At 45.6% G+C, this 25,419-nt stretch overlaps 1 protein-coding gene across 1 annotated transcript in view; it reads left to right on the forward strand.

The window, feature by feature from the left end:
• Positions 1-10,268: 10,268 nt before the first annotated feature.
• PGM1 (phosphoglucomutase 1) overlaps positions 10,269-25,419 on the forward strand; it is a 60,255-nt gene continuing 45,104 nt past the window's right edge. Inside the window, exon 1 of the mRNA XM_044749029.2 lies at positions 10,269-10,796. Within this exon, the coding sequence (XP_044604964.1) occupies positions 10,551-10,796 (246 nt within the window). The 5' untranslated portion in view covers positions 10,269-10,550. The remainder of the gene's footprint in view (positions 10,797-25,419) is intronic.

The raw sequence follows: 25,419 nt of genomic DNA on the forward strand, positions 1-25,419 counted from the left end.
ATTTGTTTATTCTTTCATCTGCTAGGTTGTTTCCGGTTTTTGGCAATATTAGTAAAGCTGCTATAAACATTCATGTACAGGTTCTGATGTGAACATAAATTTTCATTTCTCTAGGGTAAATAGCCAAAGGCAAGCTTGCTGGGTCATATGGTAAGTGTATGTTTGACTTTTTAGGAAACTGCCAAAGTGTTTTCCACAGTGGTGTACCATTTTGCATTTCCACCAGCGACGTATGAGAGTTCCAGTTGTTCTGCATGCTCCTGAGCACTTGATATTGTTAGTATTTTTTATTTTAGCCATTCTGATATGCAGTGGTGTCTCATAGTAGTTTTAATTTGCATTTCCCTAGTGGCTAATGGTGTTGAGCAAATTTTCATGTGCTTCTTTACCATCTGTGAATATCCTCTTTGGTGAGATATCTCTTCAAGTCTTTTGCCCATTTTAAATTGTGCTGTTTTTTCCCTTACTGTTGAGTTTTGAGGCTTCTATATAAATTCTGGATACATTTCTTGTTGGAGATGTGATTTGCAAATATTTTCTCCTAGTCTGTAGCTTGTCTTTTCATTCTCTTAACTATATCATATGGAGAGAAAAGTTTTTAATTTTGATGAAGTCCAATTTATCAATTTTTCCTTTAATGTGTTGTGCATTCAATGTCAAGTAAAAGACGTTGTTGCCTAACCCTAGGTCACAAAGATTTCCTCCTATTCCCTTCTAAAAGTTTTATAGGGTTACTTTGCACATTTACATCTATGACCTATTTTGAGTTAATTTTTGTATGAGTTATGAGGTTTAGGTTGAGGGTCATTTTTTTCTTCATATAGGTGTCAATTATCCCAGCACCATTTGCTGAAAAGATTATCCTTTCTCCATTAAATTGCTCTTGTTCCTTTGCTGAAAGTCAAATGACCGTATAGACCCATGCATTTGTGTGGGTCTGTTTCTGGACTCTCTAGCCTCTTCCATTGATCTATGTGTTTTTCCCTCACCAATACTACACTGTCTTCATTACTGTAGTTTCATTTATAGTAAGTCTTGTAATCAGGATTCTTTCAATTTTATTGTTCTTTTTCAAAGTCACCTTAGCTATTCTAGTTTCTTTCCCTTTCCAAGTTAATTTTAGAACTAGCTTGTTTATATCCACCAAAAATCTTGCTGGGATTTTGATTGATGTTGTGTTAAATATATTGATCATTTGTGGGGAATTGACGTGTTTGTTATGGCAATGCTTCCAATCCATGAACATGGTATACCTCTCCACTCATTTAGGTTTTTTTAAAAAAATTTCTTTCATCAGCATTTTATAGTTTTCAGCATACAAATCCAGTACATCCTTTATTAGATTTATATCTACATATTTTATTTTTATGAGCTATTGTAAATAGTATTGTTTTTAAATTTCAGTTTTTAGTTGTAAATTGCTAATATATAAAAGCACGATTGACTTTTGTATGTTGGTCTTATATCCTGAGACTCTTGCTAGACCCATTTATTCAGTCTAGGAGGGTTTTTTTGTAGATGCCTTGGGATTCTCTACATGGAAAAACATGTCATCTGCGAAAAGGGACAGTTTCATTTCTTTCTTTCCAATTTGTATGGCTTTTCTTTTTTCTTGCCTTATTACACTGGCTAAGGCTTCCATAATGACGTGGAATAAGAATGGTGAAGTGGATCTCCTTGCCTTGCTCCCAGTCTTAGGGAGGAAAGCATTCAGTCCTTCACCATTAATATGATGTTAGCTGAAGGTGTTTTTGTAGATGCCCTTTATTAGATTGAGGAAGTTCCCTTCTATGCCTAGACTGCTGAGAGTTTTTGTCAGGAATGGATGCTGAATTCTGTCAAATATTTTTTCAGCAATATCATGATTTTTCTTCTTTAGACTGTTAATATGGTGGATTACACTGATTGATTTTCAAGTATTGAAACCAGCCTTTCATTCTCAGGGTAAACTCTACTTGGTTGTGATATGCTATTCTTTTTATATTGTGAATTCAATTGGCTGGTATGTTGTTGAGCATTTTTGTGACTATGAATATGAGGGATACTGGTCTGTAGTTTACTTGATTTGTAATGTCTTTGTCTGGTTTGAGTATCAGGGCCATGCTTGCCTCATAAAAGAAGTCAAGAATGTTCTCTCCTCTTGTTTTCTGGAAGAGATTCTGTTATTTTTTCTTAAATGTTTATTTGAATTTGCCATTGAAACTCTTTGAGTGTAGAGATTTTTTGGAGGTTTTCAAGTACTAATTCAATTTCTTTAACAGTTATAGGACTGTTCAGTTTATCTATTTCATCGCAGCGGGGGGGGGGGTAGTTTGTGGTTTTTTGAGGAATTGGTCCATTTAATCTAAGTTGTCAAATTTATGTGTATAGAGTTTTTAAAAATTGTTTATAGGGTCTGTAGTGATAGCTCCTTTTTCATTCCTGATATTTGTAAAATGTATTTTCTCTTTTTTCTTTGCCAGTCTTCCTGGAAGTTTATCAATTTTATTGATCTTTTCCAAAGACTAACTTTTAATTTCATTGATTTTTCTCTATTTTTATGTTTTTAATTTCATTTATTTCTGCTCTTATTTTTATTATTTCCTCTTTTCTATTTGCTTTGGGCTTATTTGCTCTTTTTCAGGTTGTTAAGGTAGAAGCTTAGATTATTGATTTGAAACATTTTTATTCTAATAGTAGCTTTAAAAATCAATACCTTTTCGTGGCTTCTACTATGTTTCTTATATTTTATTAATTTGTATACATGTCTGGACTCTCCTACTTTAAATTCCTTGAGTACAGGGATCTTATCTTATGTGACTAATCTGGGCCTAAGTATCTTGTACTATGTGTTTAGTATTTCATAGATGGTTTGAATGGAGGGATGGATGGATGAAAGGAGAGTAAGTGAGGGCAATGAATATAAATTATTTCAAAGATAGCTTCAGAATTAAGGAAAATATATAACAGGAGCTACAAGAGTCAGTAATGTCAAGGGAAGGAAACACAACAATTCACTCACGAGGAAAAATTGCTAACACTAGTGTAAGCTAGTTTTGATGGGGAGTATTCAGAATCTCAAGGTGGTGTAGAGAGCACTCACAGTATGTTACATCTAATTCTGCATAGTGGATGAAGCAGAGAACTCTGTTTCCTAGACAATTTCAGAAAAAAATTTAACTCAATTTAATCAGATAATTTAAGCAAAATAATAATTTGGAATAATTACCTCCCTGATTTTCTCGATTCCTTTTTTTCCTCATGCTATACCTGATATGCTTTCCTCTGTTGCTTATTCATTGGTAGCACCTTAGGAGAGCCTTCTTATTCTGTTTCTTGCTGACCTCCTGATGTCACACTTCAGGCCTCTAGAGAATCAGGCATTGAGTTTCCTGGCTAATACCTCCTCCATAAAATTAAAACATCTGTATTAGTTTCCTTTGACTGCTGTAACAAATTACCAGAAACCTTGGGGCTTAACACAACGTAAATTTATTTTCCCATAGTTCTGGAGGCCAGAAGTCCAAAATCAATATCACTGAGCCGAAATCAAGGTGTCATCAGGGGTGTGCTCTCTGCAGAGGTTCTAGAGGAGAATGCATTTCTCACCTCCTCCAGCTTTTGGTGGCTGCCAGCATCCCTTGGTTTGTGGCTCAAGTCTCTGCCTCTATGGTCACATGGTCTTCTCCTCTGTAGCCAAATCTCCCTCTGCTTCCCTCTAATAAGGACACCTAGGATTGCATTTAGAGCTCACCTGAATAATCCAGAGTAATCTCCCCATCTCAAGATCCTTAATTTAATTATATCTGCAAAGGCCTTTTTTGCCATGTAACATTCATGGGTTGCAGGGTTAGGTCATGGATATCATTTGGGGGGCCAGTATTTAGCCTACCACAGCATCTTGACTCCTTAATCAAGAACATTGATGAAATAGGATAACAGAAGACATTCATTATCTCTTTAAAAATGTCCTTTGTAATCGGTATTTTAAAAAATCTTATCTTTTTGCCATTTAAAATATTAATATTTTCATATCAAATATTCATATAAATTAATTCAGACTGATATCCATTACAGTAGATTCCAAAAGTGAATTCTAAGGAAAAAGCCCAATTTATCATATATCAATCTTTTTCACATATAGTTTCACGAATAGCCATTTGACACTGAAACATGAGTTCAGAAGCTATTATTATTTTGGCACAGGAACAAACTTAATTTCAGAATCATGACTTCAGATGTCCATTAACTTTTATTCAAATAAAAGTTTTAAGCACCTGAATAACTTATGCATACAAATAGAACAGACATTAAATGGTTTCATATTGCTTTCATGTGTTGGAACTGGTCATTTCAGCAAATTACAAATAGATCAAAATTTAACATAACGAACTAAATCTGCAGCCAGGATTTAGATTTAACAAGTGAACCAAATGACATCCACAGTATTGTTCAGCATCAATTTGTATGGGTTCATATGGAATCATTAATTATTTGCCAGCTGCAAATAATTGTGAATTCTTGTGGGAGATTATCTATAACTTACCTATTCAGGCAGAATTCTCTTAATCGAGAGACTGCCTTTCAGGCCTAGGAGAACTCTTGGGTAGGACAGATTTCTATGACCATCCTAGGTCTAAACTGCAGTCAATCCCCAAATCCCTCAATACAGACTATTCCACCATCGCTTGACACCACCAGACAGGAAGCTGGGCATACACAAATATAGAGTTGTGCTTTGTTTCATTTTTAACAATATAAGTGCTTCTCAGACTTTGCCTACATGTTGTTACTGAATTACTTTTCAGTATTTTTTATTTTGATCCTTAGTTTCTATATGAGCCATGTAACTAATAAATGTTACGTGGCGAATGCCACTAGATCACCCACTTCACCATCCAGAGTTTCCATTATCAATTCCATGCATGTCATTATAAATTCCATATGCATACCATTTGTTATTTGTTGCAGCCCTCAAAGATTGATGTCTTGTGGTAAACACATTTCTTTAAATCATTAAGGTTGGAATGCAAATGATGATTTGTGAAGGGTGAGGGTAAAGTCGTCCACTGTATTTGGAAATGGGATTTGATCAAGCATTGTACATGCATCTGCCAGGATTTAACCCATCTCCCATTTATACACATTTATGTGTAGACAAAGAAATCATTCAAGCCTTTCATAGATTTGCCACCTGCTTGTTCCTTGACCCAGATCACACATAACAAAATTCGGGATAATTTGGCTTGTAGGAAGGCTCCTAAATGGCATATAAATAACTCTCTTAAGAAGTAGATCTTGCTTGCCTCTGAATGTAAACTCATAGATTTGAGTTCAGGTTTATGAAAGGCTGGAAGGCATACAGAAGAACACATATAAATCTGCTTCCTGCTGGGTCTATGTTCCTAAAGAAATTCTCTTTCAAATGTAGAAAAGCCTAACTTTTTCACACTGCAGTTCGCGGCCTTTAAATGTTGGCGTTCCTCAGAGCGTGGTGTCGACTCTTCTGTTCTGTACATCCTCTCCCTCGGTGATCTCATTCACTCTCCTGTTTTCAAATGCTATCTATATGCTAATAGATTTTAAATTCATATCACTTGGCCAGGTCTCTTTTCTAAGCTCTAACACCTTATTCTGTACCTCCTCTTGGATGCATGACAGGCACCCCAAACTTTACATGTCCAGAATAGAATTTATGATCATACTGTACTACCCCCAACCCCACACATCTTATCATAGTCCCAGTCCCCGACTGCTAGGAGACACCACTCCTTTTCACTCACCCTATACATAGAATCTACAGCAAGTCCTGTTGACTCTACTTTCCAAAAATATCTTGGATCTGTTCACTTCTTCCCATGTCCATTGACTTTAACCTAGTATAATGTACGAGTTTTCCATCTGCCTATCAGCTTTCACTTCATCCACATTTTTTCCTTTAATTCATTCACACAGCAGTCAGAGTAATTTCTTAAACATGCTATTATGATCACAGTGTTCCTCTGCTTAAAACCATTTTGGCATGCTACAACAGAAATGAACCTCGAAGACATTATGCTAAGTGAAATAAACCTGACACAAAAGGACAAATATTGTATGATTCCACTTATATGAGAATAGAAAAGCCAACTTCATAGAGACAGAAAGTGGAATAGTGGTTTCCAAGGGCTGAGGGAGGAGGAATGGGGTGTTCATATTTAACGGGGACAGAGTTTCGGTTGGGGATGGTGAACAAGTTCTGGAGATGGATGGTGGTAAAGGTCACACAACAATATGCATGTACTTAAGGCCACTGGACGTACACTTAGAAACGGTTACAGTGGTAATTTTTATGTTATGTATATTTTACCAGAATAAAAAAAAACCCTTTTGTTAGCTCAAGGCTGTTATGATAAAGATCCCAATGGTTGACACCATCTAGAAGGCCTGACATAATCAGGCCCTCCACTCTACCCCTCACTTTGTATGCTCCAGTTACACTGGCTGCCTTTTAAATCCTTGATGACACAATTTCCTTCTTCCTTCAAACCTTCCCCTGTTTCCTCTCCTGGAATGAAATGTTCTCCTCCCTTCACCTGGCCAGCTCCCACTCTTGGTCCCAGTCCTCAGCTTAGATATCACTTCCTGCAGGATATTTTCCCTGACTCCCTCCCACGCTAGATCCTCCCAGTGACATCTTACAGCACCCACACTTCTTTGTAGCGCTTACCCCCATTATGATTTGTTATTCAGTATCTGCCTCCCCTAACACTTGCAAGCTCTGTGAGATGAAGGACCATTCTGACTTGTTCACCTAACACCTTTTAAAGAGTGGAAGTTCAAAACATATTTGTGGTTACACCTGAAACTAATAGGATATTGTAAGTCAATTATACTTCAATTCAAAAAAACTGGAGAGTGAATGAATCAATACATGAATGAATGAATACCATCTAAAGGATAAAGGATAACTTATTAATGAAATAACATGAGAATTACCACTTAAAAGAGGTACTAAAAAGGGAAAAAAATAATGTATTTTTACTATTATAAAACCAATACCAATTCCCTATGGAAAACATGAAAAATCGAGATAAAGCGTGAAGAAAACAAACCTTACCCTATCTCACAACCCACAGGTAACTGTTGTTATATATCTTAATATTTTTCCTTCTAGTCCTGTGCATGTATGTTGTGTTTCTCCAATAAAACACTCAAGTGGGATAATACTATATATACAATTTTGTTTCTTTTATTTATATTATTTACTTAAGCACATATTATAAGTAATTCTGAGTTAGAATATCTTTTGATAAATCTTTGACTGCATTTTGGATTTTTATTAGGATTAATTAATGAAAGTTGATATACTGTATGGACATGAAAACAATGAATCAGAAGACAGATGAAAGGGGTACACATCCTGCCACAATGTAACTGTGCAAGAAAGACAACTTACTTTTTCCATAAAAATGTTTTCAAAACTCCGTTCAAAACTCCGTTCTGCTCGGGTGGCAGAGACTTAGATTCCTGTGAGCAGATACACATCTCAGTCCACAGAGTTAAGAGTTCAAGAAATCATATTTGTTTTCATAAATCTATCTTGATTTCTATTCCCTTTGACTGAGACAGCCCATCTGGGGCCATCATTACGTAGTTAGCTCTTGTCGTGCAAAGTAGTGGGGAAGAAGGCTCTCCGAGCTCTGATACCAAATGCCCATGGAGGCACACGATCTTCCTGTCACTCCTGGTCCTCGGCCCGCACTGCTAACAACTCTCATTTCTGTTTGGATCAGCTCTTCAGGTCCAATGGCTTCTCTTCCTGCTTCAGTCCTGCCCCTGAGGGAGCAGAAATCATTTTGCTGCTTTTCTCCCCACTACAATTTGGAAATCCCTGCAAGTCAGTTTTGAGCGCAGGTAGAACCTGCGAATATGGTGAGATCGCACTCCCACGATTGCTCCATCACGTGGCCAGGTATGTCTAGTCTAAACACACAAGCCCTTAAACAGCAAGACTTTTCTCTGGCTGATGGCAGAAGAGAGTCATGAGAAGCACTCAGTGTAGGTGGACTCTAGGAGCAGAAAGTGGACCCCCCAAGGAAACGAGGGCCTCAGACTCACAACTGCAAGGAAATGGGCCCTGCCAATAACCTGAATGAATGGGAAGCAGATTCTTCCCAGAGCTTCCATGTAAGAGCCCAGCCTAGCCGACAACTCAACATCAGCCTTGTTATATATACACCCGGAGCCTTCAACCCAGCCAAACCCGCCCGGACTTCTGACCTAGAGAACAGTGATAACAAATGGGCGTTGTTCTAAATTGCTGAGTCTGTGGTAATCCGTCACACAGCAGGAAAAGTAATACAAGGGGATCAGGTAAAGGCAAGGCTCCCCGGAGGCAGCGATGTGGGGACCACCTGCAGCAGAGCCCAGCCCAGACCAGCAGAACCGCCCAGGTAACTCATAAAACCCCCGAGCAATAGTCATACATGGCCATTGTGCTAAGCTACTACGTTTTAGAGCGCTTTGTTATGTAGTTACAGCTAATTGTTACAAGTTCTAAGGTGAGAATACAGAACAATTCCACTTCAGTGAAAAGCCCCATCCTAGTTCCAAAGACAGTGAAGAACATAGAGCGTGGGATGTGACTTGGCTGGCCTCCAAGTCATGTAACAGTGAGCTACACTTCCTGAGTGCTTCATGCTCTGCTGGGAGCTCCACATGCAGTATCTAAGGTAAGCCATACGACTCTGTGAGGTGGGTCTCCCTAGGACGCCGTGAGTCCATGCCACACTTTCATTTTGTGGTGTTAGGTAACCTCGGTTTACATTCACCATTCTATCCTCAATCTCTAGTCTATAAAATGGGGTTGATTATACTACTTAATTCACAAGATGATACTACTCTGTAAGCTTTGTGAACTTGTGTGTAAATATTAGAAATCTTCACCAGCAGTCCAGGATTCGGTTTGCATGTCATTTGCCCCTGAAACTCATCTACAGTGACTATCTCAACACTTGTCCTTTATCTACATAACACCTATGTCGACGCGTACATCAGCACTTGATTTCTGAGAGCCAGCGGTCCCGTGTGTCTGTCAGCCTCCCTCCTTGGTCAAGACGTACCAATTAACTATTAGAGGGGCATGAACAGAATCAAACTCACAGGTTAATGATAAGCTCTAGTGTGGGAATTGGGGCAGGGGAGCTAACATTTTTGGAGGGTCTCTAGGTGTCAGGCTCCATGCTGGGGGATTTCCTTACATCAGCTGATTGTCATGGAATGTGTCTGGACTGGAACACGGGTATTTCAGAAAGTGTCTCAGGCAATTCTACTGTGTATCTGTGCCTGAGACATACTGACATACAAAACCCTATTAATTCGTGCAGGAATTCTCTAAGATGGGTTTTATGTCCATTTTGTAGTAAAGAAATAGATGCCCATAGACATTAACTAACTTTCCCCAGGTCACACATCTTGTAAGTAGGGGAGAAAGCAGTGGCTGTTTACCACTTCACCAAAATGACACGTTTCTGGAGCAGAAGAGACAACACTCTCACCAAACCGAGGGAGATGCTAAACCAAAAGGAAAGACTCAAGATTCCTACTTAATAACTGAGTCCCTTTCCTCCACTCTGTATTCTCCACCAACCCTTCTGGCCACCTCAGTCCTTGATCTGTCACCAAATTTCTATTCCATGAGTACCTGGCTTATTTTGACGTAACCATATTCAGCCTTGCTTTACTCAGTAAGGTACTCAGTACTCAGTACCTCCATCTATCAAGCCTTCCCTGTCTATCCCCTAGTTGTCAAACCTGATGACATGGCAGGTCAATCATGGTAAGAGCCCTCCTTTTGGAGCCACCCCCACCTAAGCTGGCCTCCTGCCTGTACTTATCTCTGCGGCCTTGACAAGCCATTTTATTTTTTGAATCTCAGTTTTGTAAGCATAAAACAGGGAAAACTAAACCTGTGCTTTAGCAAGGATTAGAAACATATTCAGTAAACCTTAGCTATTGGTATTCCCACTCTAGCCAACGGAAGCGTTGTGTGGTCCATCAGTAAACACGTGGAAAGAAGCAGGTCGACTCAGACCTTTGAAGTTGACTCCTTTCTTCTAACACAAATATGCTAACCTTTGGCGAGAACAGAAAGAATAAGGAGTCAGAAAATCGAGCTAAGGCTGGCACTTCTACTCCTCAGGTTTCCAGAAAGGCATTTACAGGAAGCCGATATACCCTGTGTTTTTCCCACCCGGCCTCCAGTCCCTGCCCCATGACCGGGTCCCACCCGCAGCTCTGCCCTTCCATTTGGGGAGGAGCGGCGGATTTCACTTCATACTGGATTGGCTAACAGGGGGAGGTGAATCACCGAGGCTCCACCCACTTCACAGCAGGCCTGGAGGTGGGCGCGTGCCTGTTCCCTCCCTCCGGACCTGCCCGGAGGTGGGCTGGCCTGTCCCCGTCCCTTTAAGGAGGAGGCCCGAGCGCGGCCGGAGAGCCGGCATTGCCCCCGCCCGGAGCCGCTGCAGCCACAGCCCCGGCCGCCCCCGGCGAGCAGAGTCCGCCCCGGCCCAGGAAGCGTCGCCACCATGGTGAAGATCGTGACCGTTAAGACCCAGGCGTACCCGGACCAGAAGCCGGGCACGAGCGGGCTGCGGAAGCGCGTGAAGGTGTTTCAGAGCAGCGCGCACTACGCGGAGAACTTCATCCAGAGTATCCTCTCCACGGTGGAGCCGGCGCAGCGGCAGGAGGCCACGCTGGTGGTGGGCGGGGACGGCCGCTTCTACATGAAGGAGGCCATCCAGCTCATCGTGCGCATCGCCGCCGCCAACGGGGTAAGCACGCGCGGGCCGAGCCGCTGCGCCCGGGCCGCGCGCGCCCCCTGCGCGCCCCCGCTCCCCAGGCAGGCCCCGCCCCGCTCCCCGGCGCCCGCGCGGCCCAAGGAGGCCCGGCCCGGACGCCCGCCCGGAGGTCCCGCGGGGTCGCCGTGCGCGGGGGGGGTGGCTGCCAGGCCCCGCAGGGCTGCGCTCCTGACCCCCGGGCGCGGCGAGGCGCCGGCAGCCGAGCTGGGCCTGACCTTGGAAGGCCCGACCCTCCGCTCTTGCCCCTCCCTCTCTCTCCTCCTCCTGCTCCACCCGCTTCCTCGCCTCCCTCCCCTCCTCCTGTCCCCCCTTCCGAGGCCTCTGACATTTACGTTAACCTTTCCGGCCGCGGGAGATACGGTTACGGCGCAGAGCGCAGCCGCCGCCGCGCTGGAACCCCGCGCCTCCCGCCCGGCTGCCTGCTGTTCTCGTCTGGGCCCGGCGCTCCCGCTGGCTCCGAGCCGACGCTTTGGGGCCGCGGGGGGTCAGACCTCTAGGGGGGCGGCCTGCAGGGGGTCAGGCGGCGGCTCAGCCTCGCTCCCCCCGCCAGTTTGCGCTGGGCCGGAGCTCCTGCCCTGGCGCGGCCTGGTGGCCGGGGGCGCAGCTTTTGGGAAGGCTGGTCTTTGCCCGGCGGTGCTTCTGGACGCGTTCCACGCGGAGCTGGCGCTGAATTCTGAGAGCCGGGCTGCGTGCCCGTGGGCGCCCTGATGCAAGCGGCCGCCGCAGGCCAGGAAATTAGCGCAACGCCGCGGTTCCGGCCCGGCCGGGGAGCCGTCACTGACTGCGTTGGGCAGGTCCTCCCGCGTGGGGGGTTTTCAGCAAAGCTGGTACATAGCAATGTGGATTTATAAAACAGCTAAGTCGGGGCTGTTTGTTCACTCACTTCTGTAAAACATTTTCTAGCAAGTTTTTCAAAAACACCCCAAGTTGTCTATGTTTAAAATAAGATTTGACTTACACCCAACTCTTCTGGGGACTCACTCCCTTTAAGAATATTGTTATTCATTAGTAGTACCGTCTCTTTCTTGATTAGCGTATCGAGGGCCATTTTGCCCGGTCGCTTGCCTGTCTGTCCGTCCTCCGTGGCCCTGTGAGGTAGGCGCTATTACGGGCGGGCGGCTTCAAGATGCCAACGAGAAAACTGAAGCATAGGCAGGTGAAAGAATTTACGGGAACTGCAGTGGCAGCACTGAGAATCCAGGACAGACCTGCCAATTGCAAGAACTTGGACAGCTTCTGGGAACGAGGGGACCTTAAATCTCAACGTGTATTTTCCAGTATTCTCTAAAATCTAAAGCGGGCCCAGTCTGCATCTGCCGCCCCGGGTTAAACATTTGTGAGAGGCATCAGTGAGAGAAGATTGTCTGGATTTGTTGTCTCCACGCTCCTGAGTTTTCAGACAACCACAAATCCCCTGGAAAGAAGAGCTAACAATAGCTGTATCCCAGCAGAGGCCTTCATTTCCCTGTTAGCACCTGTGTTGAATTTGCATTTCATTCGTTCATTCATTCGACAAACAGTGAGCCTGTACCATGTACAGAGAAATGTGTGGAATTAAAAGGTGATTCAGACACAACACTCCTCCTTAAGGAGCTTACAGCGTAGTAGGACTATTAGGAGTCCAAATGGACTATTGTCCGTTGGGAGTAGTGTGCAGTGGAAAGGAAAAAATTAGTTAAGACTAAGAAAATATGTTCTTAAAACCTCATCCTCCTTAGCTCCTGCCCGATTGCTTTCCCTCCTTTTAGCCCGTCTTTATAAAAGTTGTCTGCCTTCACCATCATTGATGCCTCACGCCCGTCCACTCTCCCCTCACTGCCGTCTGGCTCCTGCCTTCTCCACCGCTCCACTGGCTCTGCTCTGACAAGGCTGCTGCTGACTGTCGGGTTGCTAACTCCACGGGACGCTTTAGGCCGTGTCTTCCTTGCCCTTCCTGTTGCATTGGGCGCTGCTGATTTTGCACTCCCGTAAAGCTCTTGTTCCCGTGCCTTCCTCACTGTCTCCTGATTCTCCTCCCACTTTTGGAGAGTTCTCCATGGGCTGCTTGTCCTCCCCACACCCTGGCTTTCCTTAGGTTTCTGTCCTCAGCTCGCTGTTCTCTGGTTTTCTCCTTTTCTCTCTCTCTGTGCCGGGGAATTGAATATGCCACTCCTCTTCTGGTGTGATTCAGTACAGATAGCGTCTTCAGAAAGCTTCCCCAGCAACCGCGCTCTGCCGCCCTCCTCCCCTTGCCAAGTGCTTCTTTCCACAGATAATTCTAGAATAGATGAACCAAACCCCAGAGAAAGGATCCGTTGACACGGGACACTCCCCCACTAGACAGTAAGCTTCTTTATGACAGGTTTGTGGTTTATCTGTATCTGCCTCCCTAGGACAATGTAGCATTCAGTGCATCCTTGTTCCATTGCCCTGAACTGTGAATTGTGCATGTGACGGATCCACTTTAAATTAAGTGTATCTCAGCACATAAAGCCTGTGTAGAGTTGGTGACCAATAAATTGATCCTCATCAAACATTTATTCTGTGCTTACTTCGTGTTGGACATTGTGCTAAGTTCTTGGGATCCGCAGTCTTCCTGCCCTCGGGAAATCCATAGTCTAGAAGGGAGGTCGACAGAACCGGCTGGCGGTGTGTGAGGTGTTGGGGTGGAGGTCTGGGCCAGGTAGGGAGGGGGCGAGAGCCTGCGGGCTGTGCTTGGTGGGGGAAGGTGAGGGAGGGGGGCTTCACCGAGGGGTGGTAGCTGGACTGAGGTGGAAGGAAGGAGTTGGAGCCCTGAGGTGGGCTTGTTGGGGGAGAAACTCTAGGCAGAAAGAGTGAGTCAGAGTTGGGATGGTCTGCTTGAGCAAGTTACTTAATTTCTGATCCTTTCCCCCTTGTGTGTAAAAGTTGGAAATGATAATATGTACCCAGAGAGGCTCTTGTGAGGATTCAGTGAAACATTTAAAATTGCCTGGCACCCCCTTGTCACCTGGAAGCTGTTTGAGTGACACTTGTGGGGAAACCTCAGGGTGGGCCTGGGGCCCGGCTTTATGTTATCAGTGTTCTGCTGATATGGGGACACCAAGTTAATCACAGCCAACCGGATGGATGAAGATGTTAGCACCTCCCCCCCCCCCACCATAGGCATCAGCATTGTCTCCCGCCTTCCTCTGACTCTCAATGGCCCTAACCAGTACAGAGGGATTCCCTGTTAGTCTAAACCCAGTTGGGTAAGTGGCAGAAACCTAACTCCAATTAGCCCAAGTGAAAAAGGGATTTATTGGCCAGTTACTGGAAAGTCTAGGAGACGCCCGGTGCACACTGCTTGATTCAAACCACTCCTGGTCTCTAAAAATCAGTCTTGGGGCCCAATGATCTGCAAATGACCAATTTAGGAATTGGAGAGAGTTCAGACTCACAAGGAAATGAATGTTTGGATATTTTGAAAGATAGGTTATCTTCAGCAAAGATAAATGCCTTCATGGGAACCTGTGAATAAGCAGGTTTTCTTTCATCAATTCACAGGGGTTCTTGTGTCATTGGTTCCTTTGTTAAACCTGTGGACCTCCTCTCAGAATAATTTTATTTTTAAATAAGTAAAACAAAATACAAAAGATTACAAGGGAAATAAAAATTATATTGAAATACGGTTATCAAAATATTAACCAAATTTGTGATATAGCAAGATAGTTGCTTTTTTTTTTATTGTGGTAACCTTGGTTTATAACATTATATAAATTTAAGGTGTACATCGTTATATTTCAATTTCATGTAGATTACATCATGTTCAACACCCAAAGACTAATTACAATGCTTTTCCACGTACATATGCCCAATCGCCCTAGAAGTGGTAACAATAATAATAATGATTCTGTGGTTTGTTGCCAACATTCATAATTGAAGGAAATGCTAAATTTCATTTAGAGGTTAGTGAAAATAAAGATTTGTGTTTGTTTTGCCATTCAAATTCATGGACCCCATTAAACTCTACCTATGGACCTCTTCGGGGTGGGGGCATCTAAGGATCCGAGTTCAGAACCCCTGCACTGAACAGATGACCACCTTTCAGTGTCAGGTGCTGCTCCCGCCAACATGGGCGTCAAATCCATGACGTGAGGTTGAGGGTCTCAAGTTCTCAGACCACACAGTGGGGCTTCAGTGGGGGGACTCCACTATCTCCCGCTTGGGATGGGTCAGTCTTTTCTGAACTTCCATGAGGTCCAGCTGTAAACACAGGTGAAGGGAGCTCTTTCTGGATGTAGTTCTGAGAAGGAAATGGAAGAATACAGGGCAGGAGGGGAATGCTTGGGACTCGGAGGTACTTGCTGTTAGGTGGAGCACCTTGCTACCCTTCCTGATATCCTTGGGGGAGAGACGACTTGGCAGGAAAGCATCTTTGGATCACTTTTTAATATGCTATAAGTCCCATATTAAAATAAAAGTCCTTTAATTATGATGGGCTTATGACTGATGGTTCTACCCAGTTTACACTTTCTGATTTTGACTGGCATTAAATAATAGGATGAATAAGCTATTGTCCTTTTCCATCCAGGAGTGTGCAATCTTTTGGGGGAGATAAGACACAAGAAATACACATGCAAAGAACAGAATTAGAGAAGGTGCTCAGTTCAGATAAGGGAGAGAACGTTCTGGATTGGAGAAAGAAGAGGCAGAACTTGAATTGTGTCTTGAAGAGTGGATAGTATGCAAACAGAAGAGGGGGCCGCCTAACAGGAGGGGGAGCAGCAGAAAGGTAAGGTGGAGGAACGGGCAGGGCTGCTGCTTAGAGCCGGGCACTTAGCCGCTCAACCATCTTTGCTGTATAAAATATTCAGATCAAATTGTTTGGGAGCTTCTCTTTCTTGGCTTCACGTACTCTTGCTAAAAAATCTTTTTTTCTTTTCTCTCTCTTTCTGACCCAAATCTAATGCCCAGGGAACAGTAAAGACTAAAAGAAAAACGTTCTCCCCTTTCACAGTAAAGCTTCTTTGGGTAATTAGGATTCGGTAGGGAAGAGTGACTCATCAAGTCAGTAAATATACCTATCCAGCGCCTGCTGTGTGCCAGGCCGAGTTTTGGGCCCAAGGATACAGCAGTGACCTGAACAAAGCTGCTGCTGTCCCGGGGCTGCAGGGTCCTAGGCAGGGAGAGAGAGATGTCAGATCAATGCTCCGAGGAAAGTAGGACATGGTAAAGGGAGCGAGTGTGGGAGGGCGGGCTGCCCTGTCCAGTGTGCGATCGAGAAAGCCTCTGAGAAACCTCTGTGAGCAGAGACCCGAGTGGAGTGGCGGGGGGAGCCGTGCGGGCGTCTCGTGAGAAGACTCCCAGCAGAGGAGGAGTTAAATGTAAGGGCTGAAACACTTGAATCGTTTCACATTGTGTAATTGTGTTCCAAATAAACAAAGGGACACATTTTCGCTGTACAAAGGGTCCCGGTATACATAGAGTTTATTCATGTATTTACAATGTTTGTGGAAGTTCACCGAAAAGTGAGACTCAGAGCCAATTAGAATTTGGGGTTTATATACCATCTTAATAGGGGAAGGGGAGGGAGAGAAGGGAGTTTATGGAGAAGGAAGTGACTCTTAGGGAAGATAAACGAGGCCCCAGAGAAGGGCTGCGGGAGACGGGCTAGTTCTGCGATGAGGCCTCAGCTCTGGTGCTGAGTCCATCTCCCTGTTTGAGGACCTCTCCTGGGGAACGGCTTTGTGACAGGTGGGGAGGTTCTGCTTCCAGGCAGATAAAGGAGTGCAGAGAAATGCCTGTTCTCAAATGCCTTCAGCTCAGAATAATTTGGATGCCACAGTGGCGTATTCAGGACCCCTTCTGACTGTAGAAGAGCTTTCAGGAGAGTGATTTGTGTGGGCTACACCTCTGAGAAAGTTAGGCAGGAAAGTTTGAACTTCCTCCCCTAAATTCCCCCGAGGTCCACGCAGACCTACCCTGTCATCCTGTTGCCCATGGAGCTGTGCTCAGTGTTGGGAACCACCTTTTAAAAATGGCTGCTGAGCGTGTTGAGTAATCGAGGCTCAGCAAGGGCTTCAGCTGGGAGCATTCGGAGGACGTTTCTCACCTGACATCCTCAAAGGGGGCAGATCTCAAAGGGGCAGCCCCGAAAGTTGTTTGGGAAGGGTAAAAAGAGTGTGCCTTAGCCGTGGGGCATGCAGATATCAACTCTGTGTGTGTGTGTGTAACTTCAGCTGTTGGAGGTCCCCCTTCCCAACGCTTCTCCTAGTCACCACGCAGCTGAGTCCCTGAGGTGTACGATGGAAAAGGTGAGTCAAGCCCCGGATAAACACAGTGGGGACTGCCGATCAAGTCATGCCAATAAAGATTTGATCATGAAGCCGGACACCTCGAACATTATGTTTTCATAGTGGAAACATTTTCTCTCCTTTGTCATCTTCATGAGTACCTGAAAGCGTTTCTGAAAAGATGAAATGTGACAGACAGGTGGTGCACAGAAGATGGGCTGACTTGTCCAACCTGCTAGTGAATGATGGAGTTGGAACCAGGACTCTGGTCTTCTGATATTTCATCCAGTTGGTCTTTTCCATAAATAATTTTACCCCAAAGCAAGTCGTTCAGGGGATTGTATAATATCCTGGTTAAAAGTTTGGGAAAACTGGATAGGGCAGTGTTAGGTAGGACTTTTCAGAGCTTTTAGTATACAAATGAAGTCCTGTGAGTTTGCAAGAACGATTTTGGGAAATTCAGTTTATACCTTCCCGGGTTGAACTCCAGTATGCTTACAAACACCTCTGTTGCTGGAGAGTGAGTTGAAAGGGCTAATACCTGTGTGAGTCCAGTGAGCTTAGTCAGCGTGGGGAGTAGCCGTTTTGGGGCCAAACCACCCAGTGTGGCACTGGCGGGGACCTCAGGATGAACCTGTCAGTTAAACTGACTGTCTCCTGGGATAAAGCAGAGCAGAAGACAAGCCCAGTTGTCACCCACTTGGGACTCACAGTCGAGAAGATTTGTGTTGGAGGCAGGTGGCCGCAGACAAGCACACCAGCAACTGCTGCCAGATGCAGTCAGAGCTGTGATGGGGAGAGCAGACCAGAGGTGCACCTGATTCCGGGACAGGGAGCAGGGAAGTGACACATACCCAGACCTGAAGGGGAGGAGGAGAGAAGAATTTTCCAGGTGGAACCAGATGTGAGAGAGCATAGCAGGTTGCAGAGGTGGGCTGGAGACGCCCAACTCTGTATTTCTGTTTCATATTCTACAAGAAGCAAGCCCACTAAAGGCACACCTCGTGTTTTCTATTTTGCGAGATGCTTTGCTTCATTTCCTCTCTACAGCAGACATTTCAGGAGTCCCAGACCCATGATCACAGTGTCAGGAAAAGAGACTGGAAACTGCCTCCTTTGCGCCTAGATCGTAAGAGATATTACAGTGGAAAACAAGGCAGGCCCCCCGGGACCGTGCTCCAGATTCCAGGTTCCCACGGGGAGTGGCTGAGGACACTGCCGGCCAGGTGAAGCTTTAAGCAGGAACTGAGCGTTTGGAGTGGAGAAGCGTGCAGACCATCTGCTTGGATGGAAGCCACTTTTCTCGCTATTAGATTGAATCGAAACCAGGTTAGGGATCACAGTGTAAAGGAAGAGGCAAATTCCACATCAAGGCATGACTGTTTTTCTTCCTTTGGTGATTCATGGAAAAAATGAAAACGGGACCGGTAGAATATAATTCTAGGACCAGCTGGCCTCCCTTGGTTCAATGGGGACAAGTCATTAAGTGTCATCCTATTAGCACCGGGAAGTCACATTTTACCACTGGGATGGGTTCTCGGGTTAGGGTGGAAGGTGAAACTTTAGTATAGTCAAAACCAACCTTAAAATCTCTTAGGAAAGTACCAGATTGTCAAAATGTGTAACATGATATGTATGTCTTTAAACACCAGAATAACACTTGGCACAGCAAGATGCTCACAGCTTCAGAGGCGTGTGGGGACTAAGATTGACTGAGGGCATATGGTCGCTGAGTGAAATGAGGGCAGAACTGCCCATGCTATTTAAATCTCACTTCCCTCTGCTCCCCCTGTCAGTTATATATAAACTTGTGCAAGATAAATACTTGTGTGCTGTGACTACACTGCAAATTCCTGCTGCCACTCGGAGTTGCACATGTGCGAACCACAGCAGTCCTGATTCAGCACATGCGATCTGGAGTGTTGAGCCCTGTGCCTTTCTGCTTGGCTTGAGTGTGGAATCTGTTAGAGTTCCCTCTCAAGGCCTGGACTCCCACTGTAGCTCAGTTTCGGCTGCCCTGGAAGATGACATTTTAAGGGACCTCCCAAAGTGAATTTGATGTACACCATGTAGCCTATATTTTAAGTCGAATAATTTACACAAATACATAGGTTCAGGGTGGTAACAGAGACTCAAAACCATGGCGGATTAGACAAGATAGAAGTTTTTCCCTCTCTCCTGGAATAGTCTGGGTGTGAGCAGGCCAGGACTAGTGTGTAGATCCATGGTGTTGGGACCCCACCTCCTTCAATCTTGTGGCCCCACCATCTTGAAGGTGTTGCCCTTGCCCACCTGGTCGCAGATAGCTCCCCCCACTACATCCGCATTTCAGCGAGGGGGCGTGGGAAAAAGATGGAGCAAAGTGCCTTTTCCACAATGTGGAAAGAGCATGCCTCACTCTTGCTCACAATCCATTGATTAGATCTTCCGTGCAGGCCAGACTTAACTTGCAAGAAGGGCTGAAAAATGCAGAGTTTATATTGGGGGGCATGTGCCCAGCTAAAAATGGGTGGTTCTGCTATCTTAAGAAAGGGAGGGTGACTAGAAATCTCTGCCGTGGGCCACCTTTTTGGCCACGCAGATGACCGTGCCCACTCCTCTTCCCACCCATGAAACACATCACTCCTCCCCAGGGGAGGCACCTCAGATTCCTTCCAATAAATATGCATAGTTACATTGTTATACAAGCAGAGTGGTCACCAGCCAGTGTGTTCACACTCTGCTGCTGGCGGGGAATGCGGACTCCCTGCCCTGGCAGTGGACCAGGTCCACAGGGCGCCCTGGTTCTGCCCTGTGGAGGAGCTCTCTTGTTTTCCATCCTCTTGCTCGCTCAGTGCTGGACCCTGGGGAGGAGGTCCTGAGAGCCCTTTTGGGCGCTGAACAGCTTCCGCATCGTGCTTCCTGCCGGTGAAAGTTGGGAGGTGGAGGCCAGGGGTTGCTTTTGCAGACCAAGTTTGTGGTTTCTGTTACTACATAGTTATTTCAGAAGCTCATTAGGCTTCTGGCCTGTTCTGATCAGTTCCAGGTACTGACAACCAGGGTCAAAGTCCTCATTTAGACAGTTTTGAAGCCTGAAGCCTTCAGCTGTGATTCTCTGGCCTCCATGCTCTGTCCCTCCCCTGGTTTCTCCACCCCGGATGGCTACCCTGAGACAGTAGGAAAGGATGGGCTGGGTGAGAAGGCAGTATCCTTACCTGGATCTTTGTGGGTGGGCTAGATCCCACTGTCTGGCAGGGAATCCTGGGAAGGATGTGAGGCCAGAGCCTTTTCTGCTACACCTGCTGCTTCATGCATGGCCGCTTTGGCTGGGGTGCGTAAATAGTGGTCATCTCCACTCTGCAGTGCTGCACGCTACTGGGCATGGGCAACATGGGTTGCAGGCCACAGTCAAAGACAACTTCTCGTCTTCTCTTCTCTGTAACCTCCATTTCTGTCTGCAGACTGGCCAGTCCTTGCCTGAGCTCCTCTCTGTATTGTGGCAAGAAGCAGCCAACAAACACTCCTATTCTGAATTCTCCCGATCATTTGCCTGGAGCTACAGGTTTGATTGGCCAGTGGTCTGGCTTCTCAGGTTGCAGTGGTAACAGTTTTGCTATGGCATAAAAAGTGTGCCAATGCCACATATTTTAGATTCTGTTTTGGTACAGAATACCAAGTTTTATTATTAGTCAAAAGGTAGAGGGGCTAGCCCAGTGGTGTAGTTGTTAAGTTTGCGTGCTCCGCTTCTGTGGCCTGGGGTTCGCTGGTTCGGATCCCAGGTGTGGACCTGGCGCTGCTCATCAGGCCACACTGTGGTGGGATCTTACATAAAACGGAGGAAGATGGGCACAGGTGTCAGTTCAGCGACAATCTTCCTCAAGCAAAAAGAGGAAGATTGGCAACAGATGTTAGCTCAGGGCTAATCTTCCTCATCAAAAAAAGGTGCATTTGGCTGCTGTAACAGATTTCCAAGATAAGTTACTTAAAATAAAAGCTCACAGTAATAGAACCCTCTGTGCAATAGGCTGGGTGTGGGCAGTCCAGGGCTGGTGAGGTCGCTGCATTGTGTAAGGGGACCCACATGTCTCTTTGGTTCTCAGCCTTCCCTAGCCAGGTGATATGGTTGTTCCAGCCAAGAGGAAGAGGAAGGAAGGCACGCCTTTCTCAGAGATTGCGCATGATCAGCTCCACTCGTGTCCCTTGGCCAAAACTTAGTCTGAGGCCTCCTCTGGCAGCAAGGGAGTCTGGGAAATATCAGTGTTATTCTGGGTGCTATGTGTCAAGGCTAAATGTTGGGGGTGTCAAGCTAAATGAAAGGGAGAACTGATGTTGGGGAGCACCCAACAGACCTCACTGTCCCAAACATGGTTTTCAGATTGAGGGAAGACCACTCAGTCATTTTCAAGTGGTAGAGTCACAGAGGGAAGACAGAAACTTAATTTTATATAGGTAAATAGATTTTCGAAAGAGACCTTAACTATCGTTTATTCCAACCGCCATCTTAGAAAGGAACCAAGGCAAAAACCTTCCCATTGTGGAGGACTTTTTAAATGAAACTGCTTTACTGAGATATAATTGACATACCACACAATTCATCCACTTAAAGTGTACCAGTCAATATTTTTTTGTGTATTTACAGAGTTGTACAACCATCACCACAACAATTTTAGAATATTTCTATGACCGTAGAAGAAGCCCCATGCATTAGCAGTCAATCCCTCTTGCTCCCCTCTGCCTTTGGCCCCAAGCAACCACTAGTCTACCTTAGGTCTCTATAAAATTGTGTGGGTGGGTTTTACACAGACTGAATGGCCAGTTCTGGTTGCCAGGCAGAAGTAACTAGGGAGGCCCAGGAGCATGAGAAGCAGAGGCAAAGCCTTTGAGTCAAGACAGGAGTTGGTGTCCCATTCTCCCGTGTGCACTGTCCCCAGCACTGGAGACACAGAGTTGAAGATGTCCCCAATCTCAAGAAGCCTCAAGCTGAATAGGGGAAGACTGACACAAAAAAAAGACCGTCATCTCTAGGTACTGTAAGAGCTGGTACCCAAGGAAAAGAGATGGCTCTGGGCGCTCAGGGCAGGGGCACCTGCCCCAGCCTGGGGGCGGTGGGTGTCTCTAGGAGGGTGCTGTGTCCAGCGAAGCCTTTCTGCAGGCGACAAGTCTGTTTTTCTCTGCAGACTCCCTGTCCAAAGCAGACCAGGTTGTCAAAAAAAGGAGGAGAAATTTCTCCAGGAGAATATCTTCTTCATTTCCATGAGTGTAAGCAATCAGATTTCTTTTTTTACAAACATATTTGAACTTATATATCCAAATTAGTATTGTACGCTGCCAGATCGCCACTCTGGGACCCGCACGCTTATGCCAGTGATGCGTCTAGTGCTCAGAGCATTTGGGAACTCCTCTACAGGAACTATTTTTCAGCCAGTCGGCTTATGGGTCATCTAGGAAAACCAGTCACGTTATTTTATAGTCATGCCTCATTTTTCACCTAAAATGATGTAACAAGATTTGATCACCCACTTTATTCATTAGACGTGGCTCCGACCAATTTTTGTCTCTTTCCAAAGTTCAAATCCATTCTCCAAGGATGAAATTTGTTATGACTGAAGACTTTCAAAGAAAGTCCCACAGACTGTAAAGACAGTTGCCCGAAAAAGAGTTCCAGAAATGTGAGTGCGGTGTCAGCATTGTTTGAATAAATACGTTCGTTCCCGAGGTGATTGTTCTGAAGGAGATGACATTAATTTAGATGAAAGTCCTCTGGCATAGCTGTTTAGCATGTTACCGTATTTGTACTGTCGAAGCACACTGCCCTGTTGAGAGGGTCTTAGGAGACGGTTGTGCTGAGGGGCACTCTGGCCTTCTGCCTGCCTTCTGCAGTCTGCGGGGCGGCCTGGGGATACGGTTCTCCTCCATTCTGGTCAACATCTGAACGTGCTTTGGTTAGCATTTGGAAACTGTACACAATGGGAAGGTTTGTTAAAACACAAGCAGACAAGATGGCCCTGACCCAGGGTGACAGTCCTGTCAGCCGTTGGCCACAGAAACGAGAACCTAGGTGTTCACCTGTGCCCACCTGACTGGGAGATGGTCCCGTGGGTGCAGAGAGGCCAGGACATGGAGCTGGGATGGCGTAGTGGGGTGGGGTGGGGAAAGAGCGTTCATGTTAATAATAAAACCATGTTATCACTGCCTCCACGGGGCCTTTGAGAAACGCACTCTGTGGAGAAATCCGTCTAAAAATGAGGAAAAGGGAGACGAGCGCAGGATCCACTGAGGTGGATCGGGAATGAGGTTGGCACCTGTTGCAGAAGGCAGACTGCCTCCCCAGGCCCCACAGATGGCGCCAGGCCCTCTGTGGTCAAATCCAGGAGAAAAACACTTCTCCCACGGTTCACCATGGCCAGTCCCCATGTGTAGATTTAGTGTAAAAAGAGTAATAACAGCAATATCTGCCTTCAAAGAGACATGTGAGGATGAAGTAAAATGCATCAGGCTGTTATCATAGTGCCTGACGTGGTGTTTAGTGAACAGAAGATTCTGATGATTCTAACCATTATGATGATTCCAAACGCTGAGGCCGTTGGAGTGTAGGGGGGGGGTCTTCTGTGTCTGCCACGACTCCCCCTGCCGCCCACCTGGACGTCCTGTCTTCTCTCTGTCCACACATTACCCCTTGAATTTGGTTTGCGGTGCAGAGGCTCACAGTTGCTGTCCCAGTCACAGGCCCGTCAGTTTGGGGCTGTCACCTCATTGGAGTTGAGCTGGCAGTTGAGACGGATGTCTTAGGATGGGTCTGTGGAATGGTTCCCGGGCCCAGGCCAGCGTTATGCTGCAGATGGGAAGCTGCAGGAAATGCCTGCTGGCCTGGCTGTGCGCCTCCTGCCTGCGTGGATTTGTTCGTCCATGAGCATGGTTGAGCACTCTCCATGTGCCGGGCCCTATGGGAGGTGGGGCGGCACAAAGATGAAGAAGAGCAAGCCTTTGTTCTCAGGGTGCTCATGCTCCTAGAGCAGCACCCATAGGTACTTAGAAAAATGTGATGCGGATCCTAGTTTCCTGTGGCCGCTGTGACAAATACTACAAACTACGTGGCTTAGAGCTACAGAAATTGATTTCCTCACAGTGCTGGAGACCAGAAGTCTGAGATCAGGGTGTTGGCAGGACTGCGCTCCCTCTGAAGTCTCCAGGGGAGAATTCTTCCTGCCTCTTTCAGCTTTTGGTGGCTCCCAGTGCTCTTGGCTTGTGGCTGCCTCACTCCAGTCTCTGGCTCTTCTCCTCTTCTGTCTCTTTTATGGTCACTTGTTATTGGATTTAGGGCCCACGTGGGTAATCCAGGATGGTCTCATCTCAAGATCCTTAATTCCGTTACCTCTGCTAAGACCCTTTTATCAAACACAGTTGCATTCACAGGATCCAGGTGGACATGTCTTTGGGGGAGGGCGGAGGGGGGGAGGTGGCTGCCATTCAACCCCGATACAGCTGTATAAGAGGACAAGTGCAGGGCAACATGGGAACGCAGAGGAGAGCTGCCCAGCCCCACTTTGAGGGGGAAGGGAGGAACAAGGATGTCTTCTCTTCCCAGACGAGGTGATTTTTGAGGCAAGTGCAGAATGATTAAGAGGAATCAGAGTAAAGTGGGCATGGAGGGAAGCCACAGTCCTTGGCTTACTGCAGGTGGCTGATACCTCTTGTCTACTTCAGTCACAGCAATGGTGTGTTACTACACCATTGTGTAATGTGTGTAACAGCTGGTGTGTATTACACCAATGGTAATAATTGACAAGAAGATTGCAGAGTTCCAGAGTCCACAGTGCTGCTGCAGACGCCTGACGTAATGCCCAGTGGAAGACAGGCTACTTGGAGGCTCCCTGAATCTCACCAGATAACTGCTTCATAGTGATGGGTTGGAATTGAAGATTTTGGTTCAAATCTCAGTTGTACAGTTTACTGTGCAATATCATGTTTTCTGCTTAACTGATCTAAAGCTCAGTTTTCTCACTTGTAAAATGGGATTAATTCTAATATCTGCTTTATCAGAGAGTTTTATGAGAATTAAATTAAACAATGGGCATGCAAAGGTTTTGGAAACCCTAGGATACAACCCAAATGTGAGTTATTATGGTTGTTTTGAAATTCCACTATTGCTTCAGGAAAGCCACCCCACTGGACGAGTTTAAGTTTCCTGCCAAAACAAATCACAGCATGCGGCTTTATCTGACATCTCTCAAAGTCCAAAACTCAAATGTGCTAAAGAGTAACCAAAAAGTAGAGAGATCATGCCATTTTGAGGATCTTAGTGAGGTATCAAGATTAGGTCTTTTACCTTAGAATTTTGTTGCACTATAACTTTTGACGTCAGACAGACTTGAGTTTGATGCCGG

This window comes from Equus asinus, chromosome 16 (genome assembly GCF_041296235.1).
Source record: "Equus asinus isolate D_3611 breed Donkey chromosome 16, EquAss-T2T_v2, whole genome shotgun sequence".
In the NCBI taxonomy this organism is placed as follows: Eukaryota; Metazoa; Chordata; class Mammalia; order Perissodactyla; family Equidae; genus Equus; species Equus asinus.